At 40.1% G+C, this 21,950-nt stretch overlaps 1 protein-coding gene across 1 annotated transcript; it reads left to right on the top strand.

The window, feature by feature from the left end:
* The first annotated feature begins 2,014 nt into the window (after positions 1-2,014).
* LOC134655441 (RING finger and CHY zinc finger domain-containing protein 1) lies at positions 2,015-14,290 on the top strand. The gene is made up of 7 exons (XM_063510910.1): positions 2,015-2,300; positions 7,608-7,769; positions 8,856-9,014; positions 9,921-10,103; positions 12,041-12,136; positions 12,989-13,074; positions 14,131-14,290. Exons 1-7 carry the CDS (start codon positions 2,190-2,192, stop codon positions 14,288-14,290), a joined length of 957 nt encoding a protein of 318 aa, XP_063366980.1. The 5' UTR covers positions 2,015-2,189.
* Positions 14,291-21,950: the final 7,660 nt, after the last annotated feature.

The raw sequence follows: 21,950 nt of genomic DNA, 5'->3' as shown, positions 1-21,950 counted from the left end.
AAAAGAGTAGAAATTAAAAAGTGACAACACTGTAGTGTCGTCCCGTTTTCTTATAATAATTGGTTTGAAAGGGACGACACTACAATGCTGCCACTTTTTAATTTCTACTCTTTTTTGGTAAGCTTGTACACCTCCGTACAGCGCAGCGCAGGCACTTTCGCGCGGGGTCCCGTTGTTTCCCATAAAGTTTTAAGTCATAATGTATTGTTTGTCATATTATCATTAGTCATAAAACTGAAACCGTTAACATTCCAGGATTTTCGTTAGGTTATCCTATAGATAGGTTAGGTAAGGTTAGGTTTGTTGGCAATCCTGAAAAGTGACGCGTTTCTGAACCAAATGAATTATGAATAACGGAAATTCGGGCAAACAATACATTATGGCTTAAAACTTTTTGGGAATCAATAGAGACCATGTAGAGACCACGGATTTAGAGTTAATAAACTGGATCGAGTACATTGACCAAAAAGTGTGTCCACATGAGAAGTCAAACTAGAGCCCTGCATCTCGTTCTAATTAGGGTGACCATAAGACATCTGTATGTGGGATATTAGGATAACATGGAATATATCAGTAGGGTGTGTCATTTTCTAAATAAAGTGAAATTTTAAGGGGTCAGGTTTTTTTTTTCATTTGTAGTCGGCCTCTTTCGCACTCACTCATGGTATGTTCATAAAGGTAGGCTACCCTTTTGTCCACTTCAGTTTTTTTTAAGTATAAGCGTCATTGAAGATCTGTTTAGCAAATATGACGTTTTTTTTAAAGTTGGTGCCTTTTTTCTATTGACGGAAATGTGTCCTACCTATAAAGAATCGATGTCAAATATTAACAGTTTAACACACCTAACAAAATATTATGTATAAATGAGAGTCTGTAATGTTTAAGGAGTTAAGCACTTTGGTTTTAAATTTTGGCAATTGAAGGGATGTTTACAAAAACAACATACCTGACTACACTGGTTGACACCTGAAACGATTAACAATGTATGTTCTTAAAAAAGTGTCAAGCGGTCTAAGCAGTTATGTTGTTTTTGTAAACATCCCTTCAATTGTTCTACAACAAATCTTAAATTAAACATGCCGAAATAAAGACATAAGGTACCTATTATGTTAAACTTACTTTTACATTACCTACGTTAATAATAACTAATAAGAATTCTGTGAGACCGATTCAAAACGTGCCGACATCATAGTCACCCTAATGAGTTTGACAATGTTGTCTTGTATTTTTATAGTAAAATGTAATAATTGTGGCTTTCTTGTGAAACAATATTCCACAATTAGCAATTATTTCACTCCAACAACCTTTAACACAACATTTCTTCACAATTTTTAAGAAATTTCGCATTTACGTGTTTTGAAGAAATGTCATCAAGTTGGGGATACCAATTAATATTTAAAGTTACTACAACTTCTACCATACTAAAATTTAGTTTTTTTTTGCTGTGTATGCGCTTGGTTTAATCAGTTAATAATATTGGCATCATAATTATTTACAAATTACTTAAAAGATATCAGAACTGTAGTCTGAATATAGCACTAAAATTGTATAAGAAGGTAATTAAATTCAGTCGTTTATTGATATAATTTCTACCATAATGGTATCTTTTTAACATTGGCAACATGTGCGAGTGAGACACAGGGCTCGGGTTTTTCTATCTCAAGTGGACCGTTTTCTCTAGTCTGGTACGAACGGTGGTTTTTCTGTCTCGGTGATAAGGTTCAAATTAGTATGGCAAAAAAAGTGACAACTCGCTCCAGTTTAAAAAATATAACTTCATGGTAGAGACCCCTTTCGCGCATCTTGTACATCGTCATGAAACTAAACGCATTACTAAACACGTTGCAACTTTTTGCATTGTTTTCCATTTATTTCGGAAATTTCGAGTAATAAACTATCTCGTATCTGATTTCGTTAAGGTCTAAATTCCAGCACTTCTTTGATTTGACCATATCAGTAAACATGACAATGGTGACGTGACGTAAATGAAAACATAGTGAAAATGTCCAAATTGTTCAATTCGAAATGTCAAATCACTCACGCAAAACAAGCAGATATCACGTTAATTTGTTATTCTATTTTACTGTTATAACCCGTTAAATTGGACTTATGCAATAATTTAAACTTAGTGTTTGAATATTAGATAAGTTTCAATGTTATTCGTGTTCTGTGCTTGAAATTATCGTGAAATGTCGAATGACAAAGAAGAGGCCGTGAACGGTGAATCGTCGGCGGCGACTGAACAAACTGTTGAAAAACGCATAGGCTGCGCTCATTACAAGCGACGAGCGAAATTCGTGGTAAGTTTACTGTTATATGCACCGTCGTAGACGCTTATTTCTTTCAATAAATCTTTCTTAACAATAAAAAATTAAGTTCAAAACCCTCTCGTCATGTGCTTCTAAATATAAACGTTAGCCGCGCAAAAACTTACAAAATGATATGCAGATTTAGAAAACAAAGCAATGCTGCTGGCCTTATGGAACTAATGTTTCTTTTTTAGGGTTCCGTACCCAAAGGGTGAAAACGGGACTCTATTACTAAGACTCCGCTTTCCGTCCGTCTGTCCGTCCGTCACCAGGCTGTATCTCACGAACCGTGATAGCTAGACAGTTGAAATTTTCACAGATGATGTATTTCTGTTGCCGCTATAGCAACAAACACTAAAAACAGAATAAAATAAAGATTTAAGTGGGGCTCCCATACAACAAATTTTGACCGAAGTTAAGCAACGTCGGGCGGGGTCAGTACTTGGATGGGTGACCGTTTTTTTGCTTGTTTTGCTATTTTTTGTTGATGGTGCGGAACCCTCCGTGCACGAGTCCGACTCGCACACGGCCGGTTCTTTTTTTTAATAAATCACTATTGGCTATGGAAACTTGTGCATTCAGCCACAGGGGCAAGGGTTAATTGGTTACCTATCATGTCAACAATTCAATAGTTACTCTATTCATTCAAACATACATCAACTGTGGTGTATTACATAAGTATTCTATTACAATTTTATTTAAAGGAGTTAGTTTTGTTTCTTACACTCCCAATCTCTGTGTTATTCTAGGTATTTCATCCATAGATTTCATCTCCAATCAAAACCAAGTATAAAAAAAGCGGCCAACTGCGAGTCGAACTCGCCCATGAAGGATTCCGTATTTAGGGGATTTATGACGTATTAAAAAAACTACTTACTAGATCTCGTTCAAACCAATTTTCGGTGGAAGTTTGCATGGCAATGTGTATCATATAAATTTTTTAGTTTTATCATTCTCTTATTTTAGAAGTTATAGGGGGTAATGTGTGTCCCCCACATTTTACCACTTTGGAAGTGTCTCTCGCGCAAACTATTCAGTTTAGAAAAAAAATATATTAGAAACCTAAATATCATTTTTGAAGACCTATCCATAGATACCCCACACATATGGGTTTGATGAAACAAAAATTTTAGAGTTTCAGTTCTAAGTATGGGGAAATTGGGGAACCCCTAAAATTTATTGTTTTTTTTTTCTATTTTTGTGTGAAAATCTTAATGCGGTTCACAGAATACATCTACTTACCAAGTTTCAACAGTATAGTTCTTATAGTTAGTAAAAAAGTGGCTGTGACATATGGACGGGTGGACAGACAGACAGACTTGACGAATCCATAAGGGTTCTGTTTTTTGCCATTTGGCTACGGAACCCTAAAAATTGTTGGGTGTTATTCTCAGCTAACCTTAAATCCATTTAAACAGCGGATATACTGTTACCCACTTGTTGCCTGTCTTGTTGAGTAAAAATATCAAGTGACACCCAGTTGGTGTGATTAAACATTTAATTACATCTTGGGTCTTACCCAGAGGCATCCATACACACTCGTTATGAGTCAGTCTTTAAAAATAGCAATATATGAATACTATGTAACAGGGATGTTGCGGATGCCGATTTTTTGACATCCGCGGAAGCGGATGTGGATGCGGATTTTTAAAGGCTCACATCCACGGATGCGGATGTCAAGATAGGTACATAAAAACGTCAAATATTACATTTTAGTAATTTTTATTTCAAAAAACCAGGCAAGTGCGAGTCGGACTCGCGTTCCAAGGGTTCCGTACATTAAGTCCCACTCACGCTTGACTGCTCATTTCTAATATGTTTTTTGGTTAATGACTAAATTACCTAGCAGTCTAGCACTTACGCCGAAAGACTAAGCTAAGACGTTCCTGTACCGACCTGTTCCACATCCGCAATATCCGCATCCGCATTAAACTCCGCATCGATTTTATGCGTATGCGGATGCAGATGCGGATGTTGAAAATAATGCGGAAGTTTCGCGGTTGCGGATGCGGATGCGGATATTCGCAACATCCCTGCTAACATGTAATTTGGAATAAAGTAAATACTTTACTAATGTTTACTAGTTTTTAAATTCACCTGTGGTTATAGTTGGTTTGAGCCAACTCTGCACCTACTTTATAATGACAAAGTGTGTTAGTGCCATAATAATCATCATGTTACCAATATTTTTATAGTGAGGTTTATGGTTTTGTCATTGCAAAGTTAACTTGGTCAAACAGACCAACACAGATAAAGAGACAGTATAGAATAGATAGTGCCTAGGAAACAAGAATACAACTTTGAGAATACTGTACTATACTATTTTGGCTATTTAATCTGGTCTGGCATCTGTTCCTATCTACATGTCGGTTCGCTAACATAAGTATCCACTTTTCTATACAATTGGATGGAGACGTGGGTACTTAACTCGGGGCACCGACGGACCATATAATGTGGATGTTGGAATGGCAGGCAAAGGTAGTAGGTTTCAACATACTATTTATTTAAAGTTAAGACGAAAGTGGACGACCATGCGAAATTGCCTTTCCATACAAACATAGTCCTTATTGCAGTGGTTCCTAACCTTTTCAGTCCGGTCACCCCTATGATTAACGAGGGAACCTGATTTTACCCCTCCTCCCAATGGTAATAAAATAATTTTTAAGAAAAAAAAAACCGACTTCTATGCGGCCCGGTGAAAGATTATTGTAGATGGTGCGCTATGTAGAAAAGGAAGCATTTCGTTTCTGTAAGGCTCGCAGTTTCACTTTTGTTCGGTTCTGTGAGGATAGCAGTTCAAACCTAACCTAACCCACTTAACGGCGCATGCGGTGCGGTGTACGGGGGTTTGAGCGGGAGGGGTTTGGCCTCATCATACTTTATACCTACATTTTATGGTAGGTAATCATAGTGGTTTATTTAGTATAGGTATCATAGTGGTTTTCCGGGTCAAGGTCCGGGTCTGTGTCCGAGTCCGGGTCCGAGTCCGGGTCTAGTCCAGGTCCGAGTCCGAGTCCAGGTCCGGGTCCGGGTCCGAACCGGATCCGGGTACGAGTCCGGATCTGGATCCGAGTCCGGGTCCCAGTCCAAGTCAAAGTCGAAATTCGAAATCACCAAACATGTACTATGCGTCGTTGAAGAGTTCTGTTCTGATCATCATCAGCAGTTCCAGTTCATCAAATGCGACAGTTTTTAATGTTAATGCTTTATTTTATGATGAAAATACAGAAAATTCTATACGTGTGCCTTTAAGATTTGAGGAGTTCCCTCGATTTCTCATGGATCCCATGTTCAGAACTTGAGCTTGACATAAATATGGCTTAAAAACCTAACTTGCTTAACAAACATAACGAAAAGAAAAAATCGCCAAACGCGAGCTATGCGTCGTTAAAGAGTTTCGTTCTGGTCATCATCAGCAGTTACACTTCCTCAAATGTTACTTTTTAAATGTATATGCTTGATTTGTTGATTAAAACACAACAATCACTATATGTATGCCTTTAAGATTTGAGGAGTTCCCTCGATTCCTTATGGATCTCATCATCAGAACTCGAGCTTGACAGAAATGTGGCTTAAAAACTAAACTTGCTTAACAAACATAACGAAGAGGACAAATCGCCAAACGTGAACTATGGGTCGTTGAAGAGTTCTGTTCTGATATCATCAGCAACTGCTGATGGAGTGGTGCTGGTGGAACTCCACTTCATCAAATGCGACAGTTTTTAATAAAAATGCTTGATTTTCTGATGAAAATACAAAAATCTCTATACGCACACCTTTAAGATTTGAGGAGGTCCCTCGATTCCTCATGGATCCCATCATCAGAACTCGAGCTTGAAAAAATGTGGCTTAAAAACTTAACTTGCTTAACAAACATAACGAAGAGGACAAATCGCCAAAGGTGAACTATGCGTCGTTGAAGAGTTCTGTTCTGATCATCATCAGCAGTTCCACTTCATCAAATGTCACGTTTCTGAATGTATATGCTTGATTTGTTGATAAAAACACAAAAATCACTATATGTATGCCTTTAAGATTTGAGGAGTTCCCTCGATTCCTCATGGATCCCATCATCAGAACTGGGTTTTGACAAAAACGGGACCAATCTGTATGCATATACATACAATCAAAAAAAGAATTTTCAAAATCGGTCCAGTAATGACGGAGATATGGAGTAACAAACTTAAAAAAAAATAAAAAAAAAATAAAAAAAATAAAAAAAAACATACAGCCGAATTGATAACCTCCTCCTTTTAGATTTGGAAGTCGGTTAAAAATAAAACGTGTACGTTTGTTGTATTGTTATATTAGGTTAGCTTATTACCCCCGTAAAATACCAGTTTTACCCCCACGGGGGTAATTACCCCCAGGTTAGGAACCACTGCCTTGTATGTCCATAATGTCAATATCCAGGGAGCTAATAAGATCGGCTACGCGAGCCACACGCGGGCACATGAACGTTTTCAGCAGCGGAGTTGAAACAGTTGCTGTGATTGAAGCCAGCCTGGAGCGTATATATGTCTATCCAGGGAGAAAATGGGGGCTATTTTTATATGGAAAAGCAGTTGTCCTTCTTCTTAATTATAACCAACTATTGAGATTGTTATGTTAGCCATGATAAAACAACAGTTTCCTTATCTCTGCTCAGTCTGTGCTGTCTGTGGATAGCAACAGTGTCTCATTGTTAGCTTTGTAAATAGACTGTTGTATGACTTGTATGCAGACGCTAGTAAATAAAGAAGACAAACTCCTTTACAACACTGCATGCCCCAAGTACCTCATACTCTATGTAGGTGCTACTTTTAGGGTTCCATACCTCTAAAGGAAAAAAACGGGACCCTTATAGGATCACTCGTGCGTCTGTCTGTCTGGCTGTCCGACCATTGGGTCTAACATTTTGAAAAAAAAATACACAAAATAGTTCTTTACCTATAGATGACAGAAAAACCTATTAGAAATTTGCAGTCAAGCGTGAGTCGGACCTAGTGTACGGAACCCTTGGAATGCAAGTCCGACTCGCACTTGGCCGGTTTTTTAATTTTGCATTTTAACTTTGAGCATATGAATACTGTTCACTGTTGTGACTTAGAAACGTAAAATATCATACTCATATATTTTATTTTATTGCATTTCATGTGTACAGAGGATCTTAGGGCTAAGTCAGGGCTAAATACAGTTTCAACATGAACACTGCGAGGGTATAGCAACATAACAGACTAACTAAAACTAAACCAAACATCTAGATATTTGATATGATATGTTTGTTGACCCCTGTTGTATTGAATTGTATTGTTTCAGACGCCATGCTGCAACAAGCTATACATGTGCCGCTACTGCCACGACGAGAACGAGCAACACTACTTCAACCGAAAAAGTGTCACCGAGCTGATATGTACAGAATGCGATACCCGGCAGGCGGTCCAGGCGGAGTGCGTCAGCTGCGGCGTGCGCTTCGGGAAGGTAATGCAACCGTAGGCCTAAAATTGATGAAACCATAGCCAAGGAAGTTTGAATCTTGTTGTAATTTCAATTGGGTTGAATTTCATTTGTTCGAAAATTTTACGAGACAAATGAAACGCTACCTACTCTGTTTTGAATTAAGGTTGATATTCCATCGAAACTGAGTGTACATCCTAATGTACATTGGGCGGCACGAGGCTAAAAAACGCCAATCGAAACGTAAGTGTCGACATGATTATTGGAACGAAAAGTCACGTTTTATAGTTTCCATACATTATTGGCGTTTTCTATAAACGATTACCACTAAATACCACTATTTTCTTGATTCTGTGGTTTGAATATAAAGAAACAGGCACCCATTGATGGTTTTTATATGTATATGTTGTGACCAGATCTTAGGTTTGATAATTTCATGATGTACCAATCATTTCATGAAATTATCGGTTGGCCATATCATGAAAAAGTCAAGCCTAACCTAACAGTATCATGTGATCAATTCTAAAATGGGATTTTATGAAATTATCAAATACTATGATCTGACCGCGTATATATTTTTTAATTCCATAATTCCACGTTTTCTTATTTCTATAGCAAATATCTGGGAGACCGAGCTTTGCTCGGAAAACATATAAAAACACAAAAATGCGCGTTTTCCCAGAGATAAGACCTAGCTAGATCGATTTTTCGCCCCCGAAAACTCCCATATAGCAAATTTCATCGAAATCGTTAGAGCCGTTTCCGAGATCCCCGAAATATATATATAAATAAACATATAAATAAATAAATAAGCAAGAATTGCTCATTTAAATAAAGTTCTGTAGCAATATATTAATACATTAAACTAGTTTCTATGTTGCTGGATTCGTCAATCTATAAACTGAAAACAAAGACGGCAGTTTTATCTTTGGACGCATAGATTGACGAATCCAGCAACATAGAAACTAGTTTGATGTATTCAAAAGGTACTAAATACAAGATACAGTACGTAACGGCCCCCTTTTTAAATATATTTCGTTAAATTTAAATAATCACGATTATTTAGCAGTGGCGTTAGTGGGCTCTTAAACTAAACATTGTACGTTTTAGTACACATGCCTGATATGCAACTTGTTCGACGACGAAGACAAGCGACAGTACCACTGCGAGGGATGCGGGATCTGCCGCGTCGGCGGACGTGACCGCTTTTTCCACTGCGAGCGGTGCAACATGTGCCTGCCTATGCAGCTACAGAGAGTGGGGCATAGAGTAAGTTACAATATACAGCCCACACTAGTATAGTTTGTAGCTTTCTAGTAGACCCCGAAGGCTTATCCTATTGTCTATTGTTCAGTAAAACCGCACGTGCTACTTACCTGCAAAAAAGGGTCCTAATTATTCTATTTGGCACCTTAGCGCGGGCTAGTCCAACGCTCAAAAAACCAGTGTAGGTGCGCTCTCCGATAACGCGCCTTTGTCACGCATCTCGATGACACATTTTAGACTGGTTCTGTAGCGTTCGACTCGCCGGCACTCAGTAACCGAAGTACCGATTTTTTATGCAGGTGGTTGTGGCACGTGGCACGAGCGGTTTTTCTTAACAATAGACAATAGGATTAGCCTTCGGGGTCTATTAGAAAGCTACAAACTATATCTCCCAAGTGTCGGCGTCTAGTCAACTCTATGACTGCTGACGCAACGGTGGCGCAACTGCCCAACAACGCCTTCTTCCATAGCGCTGACTAGACTCCGACGCTCAAAACACGCTTGTAGATAATATCGACGCGACAGGTTCATTCACTGCGAGCGATGCAATATGTGCCTGCCTATGCAGCTACATAGAGATAGAGATATAAAAATAAAAAAAATAGGGTAAGGTTCCACGAAACATTAAGATGTCGGTTCGAATCCACGTCGGCCAGACTTGATCACAGTTAATTTTAATTTTTTCATTGTAATAGACACACAGTTTATAGGTTCAAAATCATCATGATTTTGGCCTACACGGAGCTCGGCCAAATACGGACGAACTGTGCAAAGGCTGCACTTTGCAAGTGTTAAAGATTACTGTCCTTCCTATGTTTGGCCCACTAGTTCCGTTCCAAGACTTGCTTGCTTGGATAAGGTTAGCTGTCCGTTCGAACGAAATTTTTGACTATAAACTTATATTTCCAGTGCGTAGAGAACGTGTCCCGTTCCAACTGTCCCGTGTGCCTCGAGGACATCCACACGTCCCGGATACCCTGCCACATCCCCGACTGCGGACACCTGTTGCACCGGCCCTGCTTCGAGCAGCTGCTACACTCGGGACACTACGCCTGCCCCACGTGTCAGACCAGCATGATCGACATGACCAATGTGAGTCACACACACACACACACACACACACACACACACACACACACACACACACACATCCCCGACTGCGGACACCTGCTGCACCGGCCCTGCTTCGAGCAGCTGCTACACTCGCGACACTACGCCTGCCCCACGTGCCAGACCAGCATGATCGACATGACCAACGTGAGTCACACACACACACACACACACACACACACACACACACACACATCCCCGACTGCGGACACCTGCTGCACCGGCCCTGCTTCGAGCAGCTGCTACACTCGGGACACTACGCCTGCCCCACGTGTCAGACCAGCATGATCGACATGACCAATGTGAGTCACACACACACACACACACACATCCCCGACTGCGGACACCTGCTGCACCGGCCCTGCTTCGAGCAGCTGCTACACTCGGGACACTACGCCTGCCCCACGTGCCAGACCAGCATGATCGACATGACCAACGTGAGTCTCACACACACACACACACACACACACACACACACACACACACACACACATCCCCGACTGCGGACACCTGTTGCACCGGCCCTGCTTCGAGCAGCTGCTACACTCGGGACACTACGCCTGCCCCACGTGCCAGACCAGCATGATCGACATGACCAACGTGAGTCACACACACACACACACACACACACACACACACACACACACACACATCCCCGACTGCGGACACCTGTTGCACCGGCCCTGCTTCGAGCAGCTGCTACACTCGGGACACTACGCCTGCCCCACGTGTCAGACCAGCATGATCGACATGACCAATGTGAGTCACACACACACACACACACACACACACACACACACACACACACACACACACACACACATCCCCGACTGCGGACACCTGCTGCACCGGCCCTGCTTCGAGCAGCTGCTACACTCGGGACACTACGCCTGCCCCACGTGCCAGACCAGCATGATCGACATGACCAACGTGAGTCATACACACACGCACACACACACACACACACACACACACACACACACACACACACACACACACACATCCCCGACTGCGGACACCTGCTGCACCGGCCCTGCTTCGAGCAGCTGCTACACTCGGGACACTACGCCTGCCCCACGTGCCAGACCAGCATGATCGACATGACCAACGTGAGTCATACACACACGCACACACACACACACACACACACACATCCCCGACTACGGACACCTGCTGCACCGGCCCTGCTTCGAGCAGCTGCTACACTCGGGACACTACGCCTGCCCCACGTGCCAGGCCAGCATGATCGACATGACCAACGTGAGTCTCACACACACACACACACACACACACACACACACACACACACACACACACACACACACACACACACATCCCCGACTGCGGACACCTGCTGCACCGGCCCTGCTTCGAGCAGCTGCTACACTCGGGACACTACGCCTGCCCCACGTGCCAGACCAGCATGATCGACATGACCAACGTGAGTCATACACACACGCACACACACACACACACACACACACACACACACATCCCCGACTGCGGACACCTGCTGCACCGGCCCTGCTTCGAGCAGCTGCTACACTCGGGACACTACGCCTGCCCCACGTGCCAGACCAGCATGATCGACATGACCAACGTGAGTCATACACACACGCACACACACACACACACACACACACACACATCCCCGACTGCGGACACCTGCTGCACCGGCCCTGCTTCGAGCAGCTGCTACACTCGGGACACTACGCCTGCCCCACGTGCCAGACCAGCATGATCGACATGACCAACGTGAGTCACACACACACACACACACACACACACACACACACACACACACACACACACACATGTGCAGCCACGAACGCAAGTGTCGTTACCGGGATGCTGTTTAAAACATCTGACACAGATGAAAAGGCCGATTATTACTATTTATTGTTTTTTTTTATTTACAGCTATGGAGTTATTTGGACTCGGAGGTGGCGGCGACGCCCATGCCGCCCGAGTACGCGGACTACAAGGCCACTATACTCTGTAAGGATTGCCATAAGGTGCGTATTCCTACAGATGTGCAAGTTGCGGAAAGTTTCCATAAAATTCTATAAATTCTCGGAAGTTTCATGAAACTTTCACTAGGACATATGGGAAATTTAAATTTAAAATTGGAAAGTTTCAATTCTCATACAAAAATGTAAGAAATTTTCCGAATTTTTCCTACGTTAAATTTCCGAAACATCGCAATTTTGGAAAGTTTCCTTAGGCACATCAGTGCGTATTCTTACTAATGTTTTGTTTTTAATGTTTTAATGAATGGTTACTAATATAATATTATAAATACGAAAGTAACTTTTAGATCAAATAATTATGTGTTGCAAAATCAATTTACAGTACATATGGGGCTACTTTACCGCACTAGTGCGATAATTAGCACATTGTAAAACGTAACAATGTCGAAAATTTAAAGAGTCATATGTACTGTAAAAAGTTGTACAATACACGTGCGAAAAGTTAATTCGCAACTCGTGTCGATTTAAAACTCCCTTCGGTCGTGTTTTAATTTGTTGCCTCGTTGCGAATTTCCTATTTTTCGCACTTGGTACAGTCGACGTTAAAGACATGTTTACACTTTTGCATCTTATTCCTTTGTAATAATGCGAAAAGTGTAAACATGTCCTTGACGTTGACTGTATCGTAATGTACTATTAAAAGCTATCTGTTTCCAGACAATTTTTGGGTAGCAGTAAAAATTGGTTGTTGCAAAATCGTTACGAAGACCACTTTTATACAAATAATTACCGTGAACATACACGATTACACGTATCGATCTAATATTAATTCCTTTTGAAGTAAATATGTTGCAAAACTGTGATTTATTTATAATAAAATTTTATGTACATGTACAGTTGTCGACGGTGAAATTTCACGTGGTGGGTCTCAAGTGTCAACACTGCGGGGCCTACAACACGTGTCAGACCAACGGTTTCCATAAGTGAGTCTATATTTTATTAAGTATTTTTTTTTGTCGAAATTTGAACTTTAATGGCAGTCAATAGAGTCGAATATCACATACGCTTTGTGTGCGGTAAAGGGTTAATCGTGATAGTTATACCCACACGTGTGAAATAATTGAAGATTTTTTATTTATTTAAATTTATGCGTTGAAAATGTCCAACTTAGATTTTACTATGTGCGCATAGTTGACGCATTTAATCGCTGCAGCGTACGGAACGGCGGGAGGCTGCGGTCGGATCCATCCGGTATGGCAAGGAACCTTCGTCAATAGTATAAGGCGTAAAATTCACAATTTCTTCGGGCCTATATTTCTCAAATCTGTCGGACTTTTTGTACTGCAAACTTCGACCAACACGGAAGGGACGCGGCATTCGCACAATATCCCCTCTGCCTAGGTACAAGATCAACTGATCTAGCGCGGGTAACAAAACTAGTTGCGCTCGGATTTTAAACTAGACCGAGTCCAGACACGCGAGTGAACACAGCAACAGAAAAAATGCCTAATTGCTCGGTTTTTTGTTGTAAAAAGAGGTCGGGGACATCAAATTTACAAAAAGAAGGTGTTACATTTCACATGTAATATTTTTTTTTACATATCATACGTTTAATTACATTTACACACAATTAGTATATTTTAGTTTCATGTAATTGTTAGATTTATCGATTTTTCTAGCCCAGTACAAATTGCGGATCGGTCGAGCGACAAATCCGACTTCTCATCTCTTGACAAAAATGTGTTAGTGTGCGTGATTGTGACACTTGTGACTCGTCCGTACACAAAAACAGATCGAGGTGTGCAAGATTTGTCTGTGTAGGGTGTCATTTTCTATGTATTTGTGTCGTCATTACAGATTGGATTTTGTATGCAAGTGTGTGAGAAGTGCGACTGTGTGCACGTTCCCCCCGCGAAAAATGGCAGAATGATTTGAATGTCAAGACATCGCTTGGGCCTATCCCTTCCGACGTGTCGGAAGCCCGTGTTGATCGAAGACTGCAAAGCTACATTTATTTTTACATTTGTTTATTTTCGCAGAGAATCAACGAGCGCGGAATCCGGCGACTCGTCAACATCATCGAGCCGGAGCGGGGCGTCCGCGCAGGCTCCGGCGCCGGAGCCCTCAGGCTCCGGCGCGCCCCCCACGGCCGACGAGCTGCCACAAGCCAACCCCATGGACGAGCCCCCACAGGCCTGACCACACCACACACCTGTAGATTAAGGTGAATCAACTTTTTCTTGTCACTCGTTGCCATGGTTACGTTCTCCTGGGTCACTCTTTAAACCTGATTTTTAGGCATTTAAATTCACCAAACACGCTTTTTTGTGATACTTATAAACCCTTTCCATTGAGGGTCGTCTACCAAGCGTGTCAGAAGAAGGTGGTGTACAATGTCTTCTAACAAACTATGCTACTATTGTCTCTTGGCTGACCGGACAGAATAACAACAAGAAATAGTTGATCCACCCATATCTAGTAGAGATGCCACGAATATTCGGCAACTATGGGGTCATCCATTAATTACGTTACACGTTTAGGGGGAGGGAGGGGGTCAAGAAAATGTGACATGGGGGAGGGGGGAGTCACAAACATTGTGATGTCACTTTAACTTCATCAGTAACCGAAAATTAATTTATATTTTTTAATTCGCTGTACAGTTAAATAATGAGATTTTGGATGTAACTTTCGTTGTGTTATAAAATCACTAATATTTATATATCAAAAATATTTTTTTATTAAAAAAATAATGCCGAGTTAATATTGTCGATTTCGTTGAAAACAAAATTGCCTAAAATGTGACGTCACACCAGGGGGGGGAGGGGTTTGCAAAATGTGACCAAGTGTGACAAGGAGGGGGGAGGGGTAAAAAAACCTAGAAATTCGTGTGACGTAATTAATGGATGATCCCTATTCGGTATTCGGCCTATTCGGCCACTTTGCCGAATATTCGGTATTCGGCCGAATGTTGCCTACTATTCGACCGAATACCGAATACCTGTTGCACCTACTTAAAAAGAAAAATTGCACAATAAAAATAACCAAAAACTATGTAGGTATATTTAGAATGTGTTCTTGGAAAGTAGTTAAATACGGAGACCATTTTTTGAGCATTTGTTGGTTAAAAAATATGTTTTTTTTATCATGAGTCTGATTTCTTTGACCCTATTCATTAATTCTGTTCAAGAAAAATATATCTTGGCTGACGTCATCTAACGTTGAGCTTTGTTAGCGATCAGTTTTCATAATAATTGTGACTCAAAATGTTCGCATGTCGTGCCGAATATTCGGTCGCCGAATATTCGGTATTTGACCGACAGAGGGACCGAATATTCGGTATTCGGCCAACACCACTATTCGCGGCATCTCTAATATCTAGTGTGATTCGATTCCATCTAATGTAACATTTTTACCGTTCAAATTATACTAGTATAATAAGACGTGTATGTCTTCAACCTCGAGTCCCGATCCGAATAAACCGGTATTCGATTTAGATATCACGGTTGTTTATGTATATTTATGCACTTAATTAAGCTAATGTGATCAATCATTATGCTTACCTAAATATATTACTGTTCTGTAGTAATATCAAACAAATATTGTGAAAGGTATGAGATATTTTGATTTTTTGTTATACCGGTAACGGTCCCCGGTTCCGAGTCCCGGGGAGTTTTGACTTTTCACAAGTTTTATATGAAAGCGACACCGCGTCCGTAGACTTAGAGGTGACTTTTACAGAAGTTAAATAGTAAATACGATCAAATATAAACTTCTTGCCATACCGATTTCTTCAACATATATTGAACTTGACCGAAAAAAGAACGTAAGTTGTTTATACACTAGTTCTATGATATTGTATAATTCATTCGTTATAAAACCTGATTTTTTTTACCTTTTTCAAATCCAATTAATGTTCAGTAAACAAAGTGACGGTACATAAATCGGCAATATTATAAACTTGACTAATGACGTCCGACAAAATACTGTGATTGAATAGTTTAACATTTCTACACCAAATAAAAGTGATAGTTTAACTAGCTGCCTATCAACCATGATTGAGCTAGTGCTAGGCACAAATTGTTCAAAAATAATGACGAATTCATTAATATTTTAATAAATAAAAAACTGTAAAGCAATTAAAATATTACAAAACAACTGTATATACGCTTAAACACTAATTTCGAATGATCTTTAGGTATTTAAAATAACCTTATTATCGCTATTGCTCAAATTTTTGAAAAAAAAAATTAACCTCTTTCAAAACAATATATAGCTAGAACCTCCATTGATATGTTGTGAAAGCAGGAGATGGTTGATTCCATTAGAAGAATCTTGCGTATTTATCACAAAGGTGTTTTCGGGTAATGCCGAATACTTCAGAGTGTTGGGCATCCCTCCTAAGTCCCAGAAACTTACGTTTTATTGTTGAATTCGGAACCTTGTCTTATTTAATGAAAGTTACAATTAAATTTTGAAATAAAGCCCTTATAAAGGTCTCTCGGATTCAGGAGGAGGCGATTGACGCTTTGTACATCTGTTATATGGCACGAATGGTTTAGTTTCACGTCTCTACTGTGAACATCAAAATTATTATAATTTTTTGTTTTTGGGTGAATCAACTTTTTCTTGTCACTCGTTGCTATGGTTACGTTCTCCTGGGTCACTCTTTAAAACCTGATTTTTAGGCATTTAAATTCACCAAACACGCTTTTTTGTGATACTTATAAACCCTTTCCATTGAGGGTCGTCTACCAAGCGTGTCAGAAGAAGGTGGTGTACAATGTCTTCTAACAAACTATGCTACTATTGTCTCTTGGCTGACCGGACAGAATAACAACAAGAAATAGTTGATCCACCCTTTTTACTTTTTCTGTTAACCTGTGTGAGATCTTGTATGCACACAAACTTACTATGGACCACAGGAATGGCATGTTTCGTTTTAAAATCCGTGTATAACCATATTGTAGAACAATAGAATCAGTGTCATGATATCGCTACGTAGAATTATTCAATTGAATTTATTTGGCTTTATAATTCCGATAGCTAATATATTGTGATTAATTAGACTAGCTTTTAAGGTTTTGTTATTTTATACGAACTCCAGTAGCTAATGAATTTCAAAAAAATTGCAAAAATGTTCATACACAGCGCACAGTGGACGGTCCCTGTCCAATCAAAAACGAGCCTTAAGGGTGTAGGTTCCATTTTTATAGACTATCACTATGCCCGTCACTTTCGCACTTACGTACTTCTTAGAACGTGACAGGCATGGTGATAAACGATAAAAATGCTACCGTGCTACTAGGGCAGTACACCATTTTTTGAAAAATAATGAGAGAAAACCCTCAGATAGTAAGCAAATATAATAATCCTAAATAAGCGCAAATATAATAAGGCTATAAGATCGGGGAGATTTTTTACAACAATTTTCTATTAGGCAACTTTATTATTATAGCTGGTCAATCAAATCTTGACAGTAAAAAAAGGCGCGAAATTCAAATTTCAGTGAAGGGGACGGACTGAAAATCAGCGCTGCGCAGGCAATTTGTAATGAAATGACTGACGCAGCGTATGCTGAGCCCTTTCCTTTTGCCGCACAATTATTCTTATTTTTTCAATCCTTATGTTTTGTAACCTGTATGCTTTTTGTTGCAATAAATGGTTTTATATTCTTATTCTTAAATTTTCTATGGGACGATATCCCTTCGCGCCTACATTTTTCAAATTTGCCGCCTTTTTCTACTGTCAAGATCTGGTTGACCAAGTATATATTATTATTTAAGAATGTGTAGCAGTTGTTTGTAGTGAATAAATTATAATGCGTTCAAATGCTGCACAATCTAGCGCAACTAGCGCAAGATTTATACATGGGTGAATCAACTCTTTAGTATCACTCGGTGCCATGGTCATATTCCCCTGGACAACTCTTAAAAACCCTGATTTTATGGTATTTATCACCAAACGTTGATTTTTGTAGTAATGTTAAGCCATTACCATAATGAACCATTCTATTAAGCACGTTCGTACAACGCGATACAACGTTTCTTCTAACGAACTATACAAATTCTCCCTTGGACAACGGGATATAGTAAGGGGCTGTTCATAAATTACGTCATCTATTTGTGACGATTTTTGACCCCGCCCTTAAATCATCCAAAAATCATGCTTCGAATTACCCCGTTTCCTCCTACGTCATGCTACCATCATCCGATGTCCAAACCCCCTCCCCCTCAATTTGAAATGACGTAATTTATGAAGAGCCCCTAAGTAACAACACAAAAAAGTTGATTCACCCATCTCTTTCTACTGCATATGTGCGTATGCGTACAGGGGCCTAGCCAAGTCACAATCTTTTATAGAAAATGCGAAACTAAAGTAAAATATCTTATGGAAATGATCACGTCACTTTGCGTTCGCATCTGTCATCAAGATAATTTCATAATTAGTTTAGTGGTAGTATCTGTTTGTTCGCCATGGATACAGCACAGGTTCTCGCTCATGTTCATGCGCGTAGTGTCGCATTCGCGGCGCGCCCGCGCATGGACTTCAATTTATGTACGCGAGGGTGTTTTCGGACCACCCTCAGCACGGACTGGTTTACTAGTCCTGTTTCATCTCTCCGGAGGGGTATCCCTACTTGTCCCTTCAAACTCCCGCCTGGGAGGTTGGGGAGCGCCATTTCGGGGAGCTATCCTTTATGCTTTGATCTCGGACTGTCTAGAACACAAAATGACTAGTGTAATATTTTGCCTATATCTCTTTTAGTCTACATCGCAAACGGTCTAGAACACAAAATGACCACATATAGGTAGGTTAGGTTCGTTAGGTATCTTCAAATGGCCGAAGGCCAAACCGCACAGAAATAGAAGCCCCGCGGCAGCGGGGCTCCGTCGACATCGCTAACGTAAAGATAAACCGACGAAATGTAGGTAAATAAAGGTCTAAATAATTGTAGTCATTTTGTGTTCTAGACCGTTTGCGATGTAGACTAAAAGGGATATAGGCAAAATATTACACTAGTCATTTTGTGTTCTAGACAGTCCGAGACCGACCCTTCTGGATACGCCTTGACGTTGACTGGCTTTGGGACTACGAGGGTGATTTGAGAAGTAACTTGTTTCGCCTACGTATAGATGGCGTTGGCGTCAAGTCTGTATGTGTTGATTTAGTTTAGGAACTAAATATATTTAATCTGTGGCGTCATGTCATTTTTGGCGGGAAATTGACATTTGACAGTAGTTCAAACAAATGTGGTCTCACTTACGCGGCAAAATGGAGAAAATTGGAATTCGTGGAGTTATTCAGTTCTTTTTTTGGAAGGCAAAACTGCGAAACAAATCCATGAAAGGATTTTACCTACGTTGGGTAGTTCGTGTCCTTCCTACGAAGCGGTTCGACTTTGGGTAAATGAGTTTAAGCGAGGCAGGACAAGTATTGAAGATGCACCTCGCCCTGGAGCCCCGAAAACGGCAGTTTTACCCGAAGTCATAGATAAAATCCATGATTTAGTTTTAGCCGACCGAAGATTGAAAATACGCGAATTAGCTGAAGCCACAAACATTTCTTCTGAGCGGGTGCATTAGTATGTATAAAATAAACAATAAACAATGAAAAAGCTTTGTGCAAGGTGGGTGCCGCGATTACTGACTCCAAAACAAATGCGTATTCGCATGCGATTATCTGATGAAAATTTGCAGGTGTTTAAAAAAAATCCAACAGATTTCATTCGCCGCTTTGTCACTATGGATGAAACCTGGATCCATCACTACATCCCGGAGACGAAAAAACAGTCGAATCAATGGGTTGGTCATGGTGAGCCAGCTCCAAAGAAAGCCAAATGCATTCCGTCTGCTGGAAAGGTGATGGCGTCTGTTTTGGGACGCAAAGGGAATACTTTTAATTGACTACCTTGCCAAGGGAAAAACTATAACTGGTGCATACTACGCATCACTTTTAGATCAGTTACAGGCGGCAATAGCTGAAAAACGTCCAGGGTTGGCAAAATAAAGTGATTTATCACCATGACAACGCTCCGGTGCATTCAAGTCGTGTCGCTGCACAAAAACTGTCGGAGTTACGATTTGAACTTCTTCCACACCCTGCTTATTCACCAGATTTGGCTCCGTCGGACTATCACCTCTTCCCTAAACTCAAAACATTTCTCTCTGGACGAATTTTAAGTCCAATGAGGAGGTTATATGGGAGGTCAATGCGTATTTCGAGGCCCTTGAAGAGACGCACTTCCGTGAAGGCATAGAAAAGTTGCAGACTCGTTGGGACAAGTGCGTAGAACTTCGGGGGGATTACGTAGAGAAATAAAATAAATACATTTACAATATTATTATTTTTTCATATCAAACCAAGTTACTTCTCAAACAACCCTCGTATTTAGATATGCGAGAGCTCGGGGACTAACCTTTATGTTTTAAATTTCGATTGGCGTTTGTCAATAATCGGTTGTCAGCTTGGCTATATCTGTGCCGATTGCCACCAGCATATGAATGCAGCAATTAAAAAAGTTCCTTATGCCATCATTTAATATTAATTATTATCGGGCTGTGCCGTCAGCCCACTCTATGAAATAATCTCTGTAGTTTTCTTATCAAAGAATAATATAGGTATTATAATAACTATAATAAGCTTAGGATATGTATATTTAACTGTAACTTAAGTTATATTTAAGTCAGTAAAAAATAAACTAACCAGTGCTTGTAAAAACAAAGTATTTTTAAGATATTACTGCTCAAGTCTGGGTTTAAAAATTATCTTTTGTACATTCAGAAATACCTATTATTTACATCAGGCAAAATAATTAATTAGAAAAATTATAATTTGGTCGTCCAGAACGCCAAATCCAATAATATTGGCGACTACCGTACCGATATATGTGCACGATTTTAATAAAATTAAGAAATACCTTATGTGTTCTGTTGTATACGTAACTATTTGTCAAAGAAAAATCGAGCACATAACGGATTTGACATTCTCAACCCCGTTCTTAGGGTTAACCTAATAGAATAACCATTCATTAGGGTTACCCTATTAAAGGCCTTATCGAACAAAGGGTTTCCTAGATTAGTACGCGGTTTCAGAGACATCAAAAACCCTCTTATTCCAATCCCTTACTTGGGACATTTAGGACGAAATATTTTCCATTTGTCAAATGGTTGTGGACAAATGGGAGTAAACCATTTGAACACTAAATGCTATAAATTTTATTTTGTATCTCGATTCAGCTGTGTTACATATACTAACTATAAACGCTTTTTGTTATTATACAGGATGTTTCCTGTAACAGGAGCAATAAATTAAACTAGGCTGCACTCCTCAAGCTGACCAATATTTGTTCAGCAACTTTTGAAAATAACTCATGTTTCGATTTATATTACACTTTAAAGTTTATTCTAAGACGCAATGTATTGCAAATTTTGTTATGTTTAAAGCGTGACATGCAACGCCAAACACACTGATGTCAGCGTACATTGAAGGCAATATTTATTTTGTATGAAAAAGAGGAAGTCATTTCAAGAGGAAGGATTCATAATTTTTAAAAGTTGCTGAACAAATGTTGGTCAGTTTGAGGAGTACAGCCTTTAATTTATTGCTCCTGTTACAGGAAGCATCCTGTATATTAGTAAATATAATTTTAAGCAATTGGCAAGGTGCGCAGTCGGTGGAGGGGGAAGTGGCGCTGATCGTCACAAACACAGGTAATCTTATGGAATGTCTGACATTAGTACTAGCGGCAGCCGCTTGAACTAATTTTACTCCATAAGATTTAACGTAGAAAGTCTGCCAAAATGAGGGCAGCACCAGTCGTGCACCTAGCGAATAAGTGATAGTGTAAAATAACTGTGAA

This window comes from Cydia amplana, chromosome 16, assembly GCF_948474715.1.
Source record: "Cydia amplana chromosome 16, ilCydAmpl1.1, whole genome shotgun sequence".
NCBI lineage: Eukaryota > Metazoa > Arthropoda > Insecta > Lepidoptera > Tortricidae > Cydia > Cydia amplana.
Note: the sequence above shows the minus strand (reverse complement) of the source record. Positions and strands in the feature narration are given on the sequence as shown.

Bases quoted from the DNA above. Each gene is read 5' to 3' on its own strand.
- LOC134655441 (XM_063510910.1), top strand. From the start codon at position 2,190: ATGTCGAATGACAAAGAAGAGGCCGTGAACGGTGAATCGTCGGCGGCG. The intron at 9,015-9,920 runs GTAAGTTACAAT...TTATATTTCCAG, and splicing joins TACAGAGAGTGGGGCATAGA to TGCGTAGAGAACGTGTCCCG. The intron at 10,104-12,040 runs GTGAGTCACACA...TTTTATTTACAG, and splicing joins GCATGATCGACATGACCAAT to CTATGGAGTTATTTGGACTC.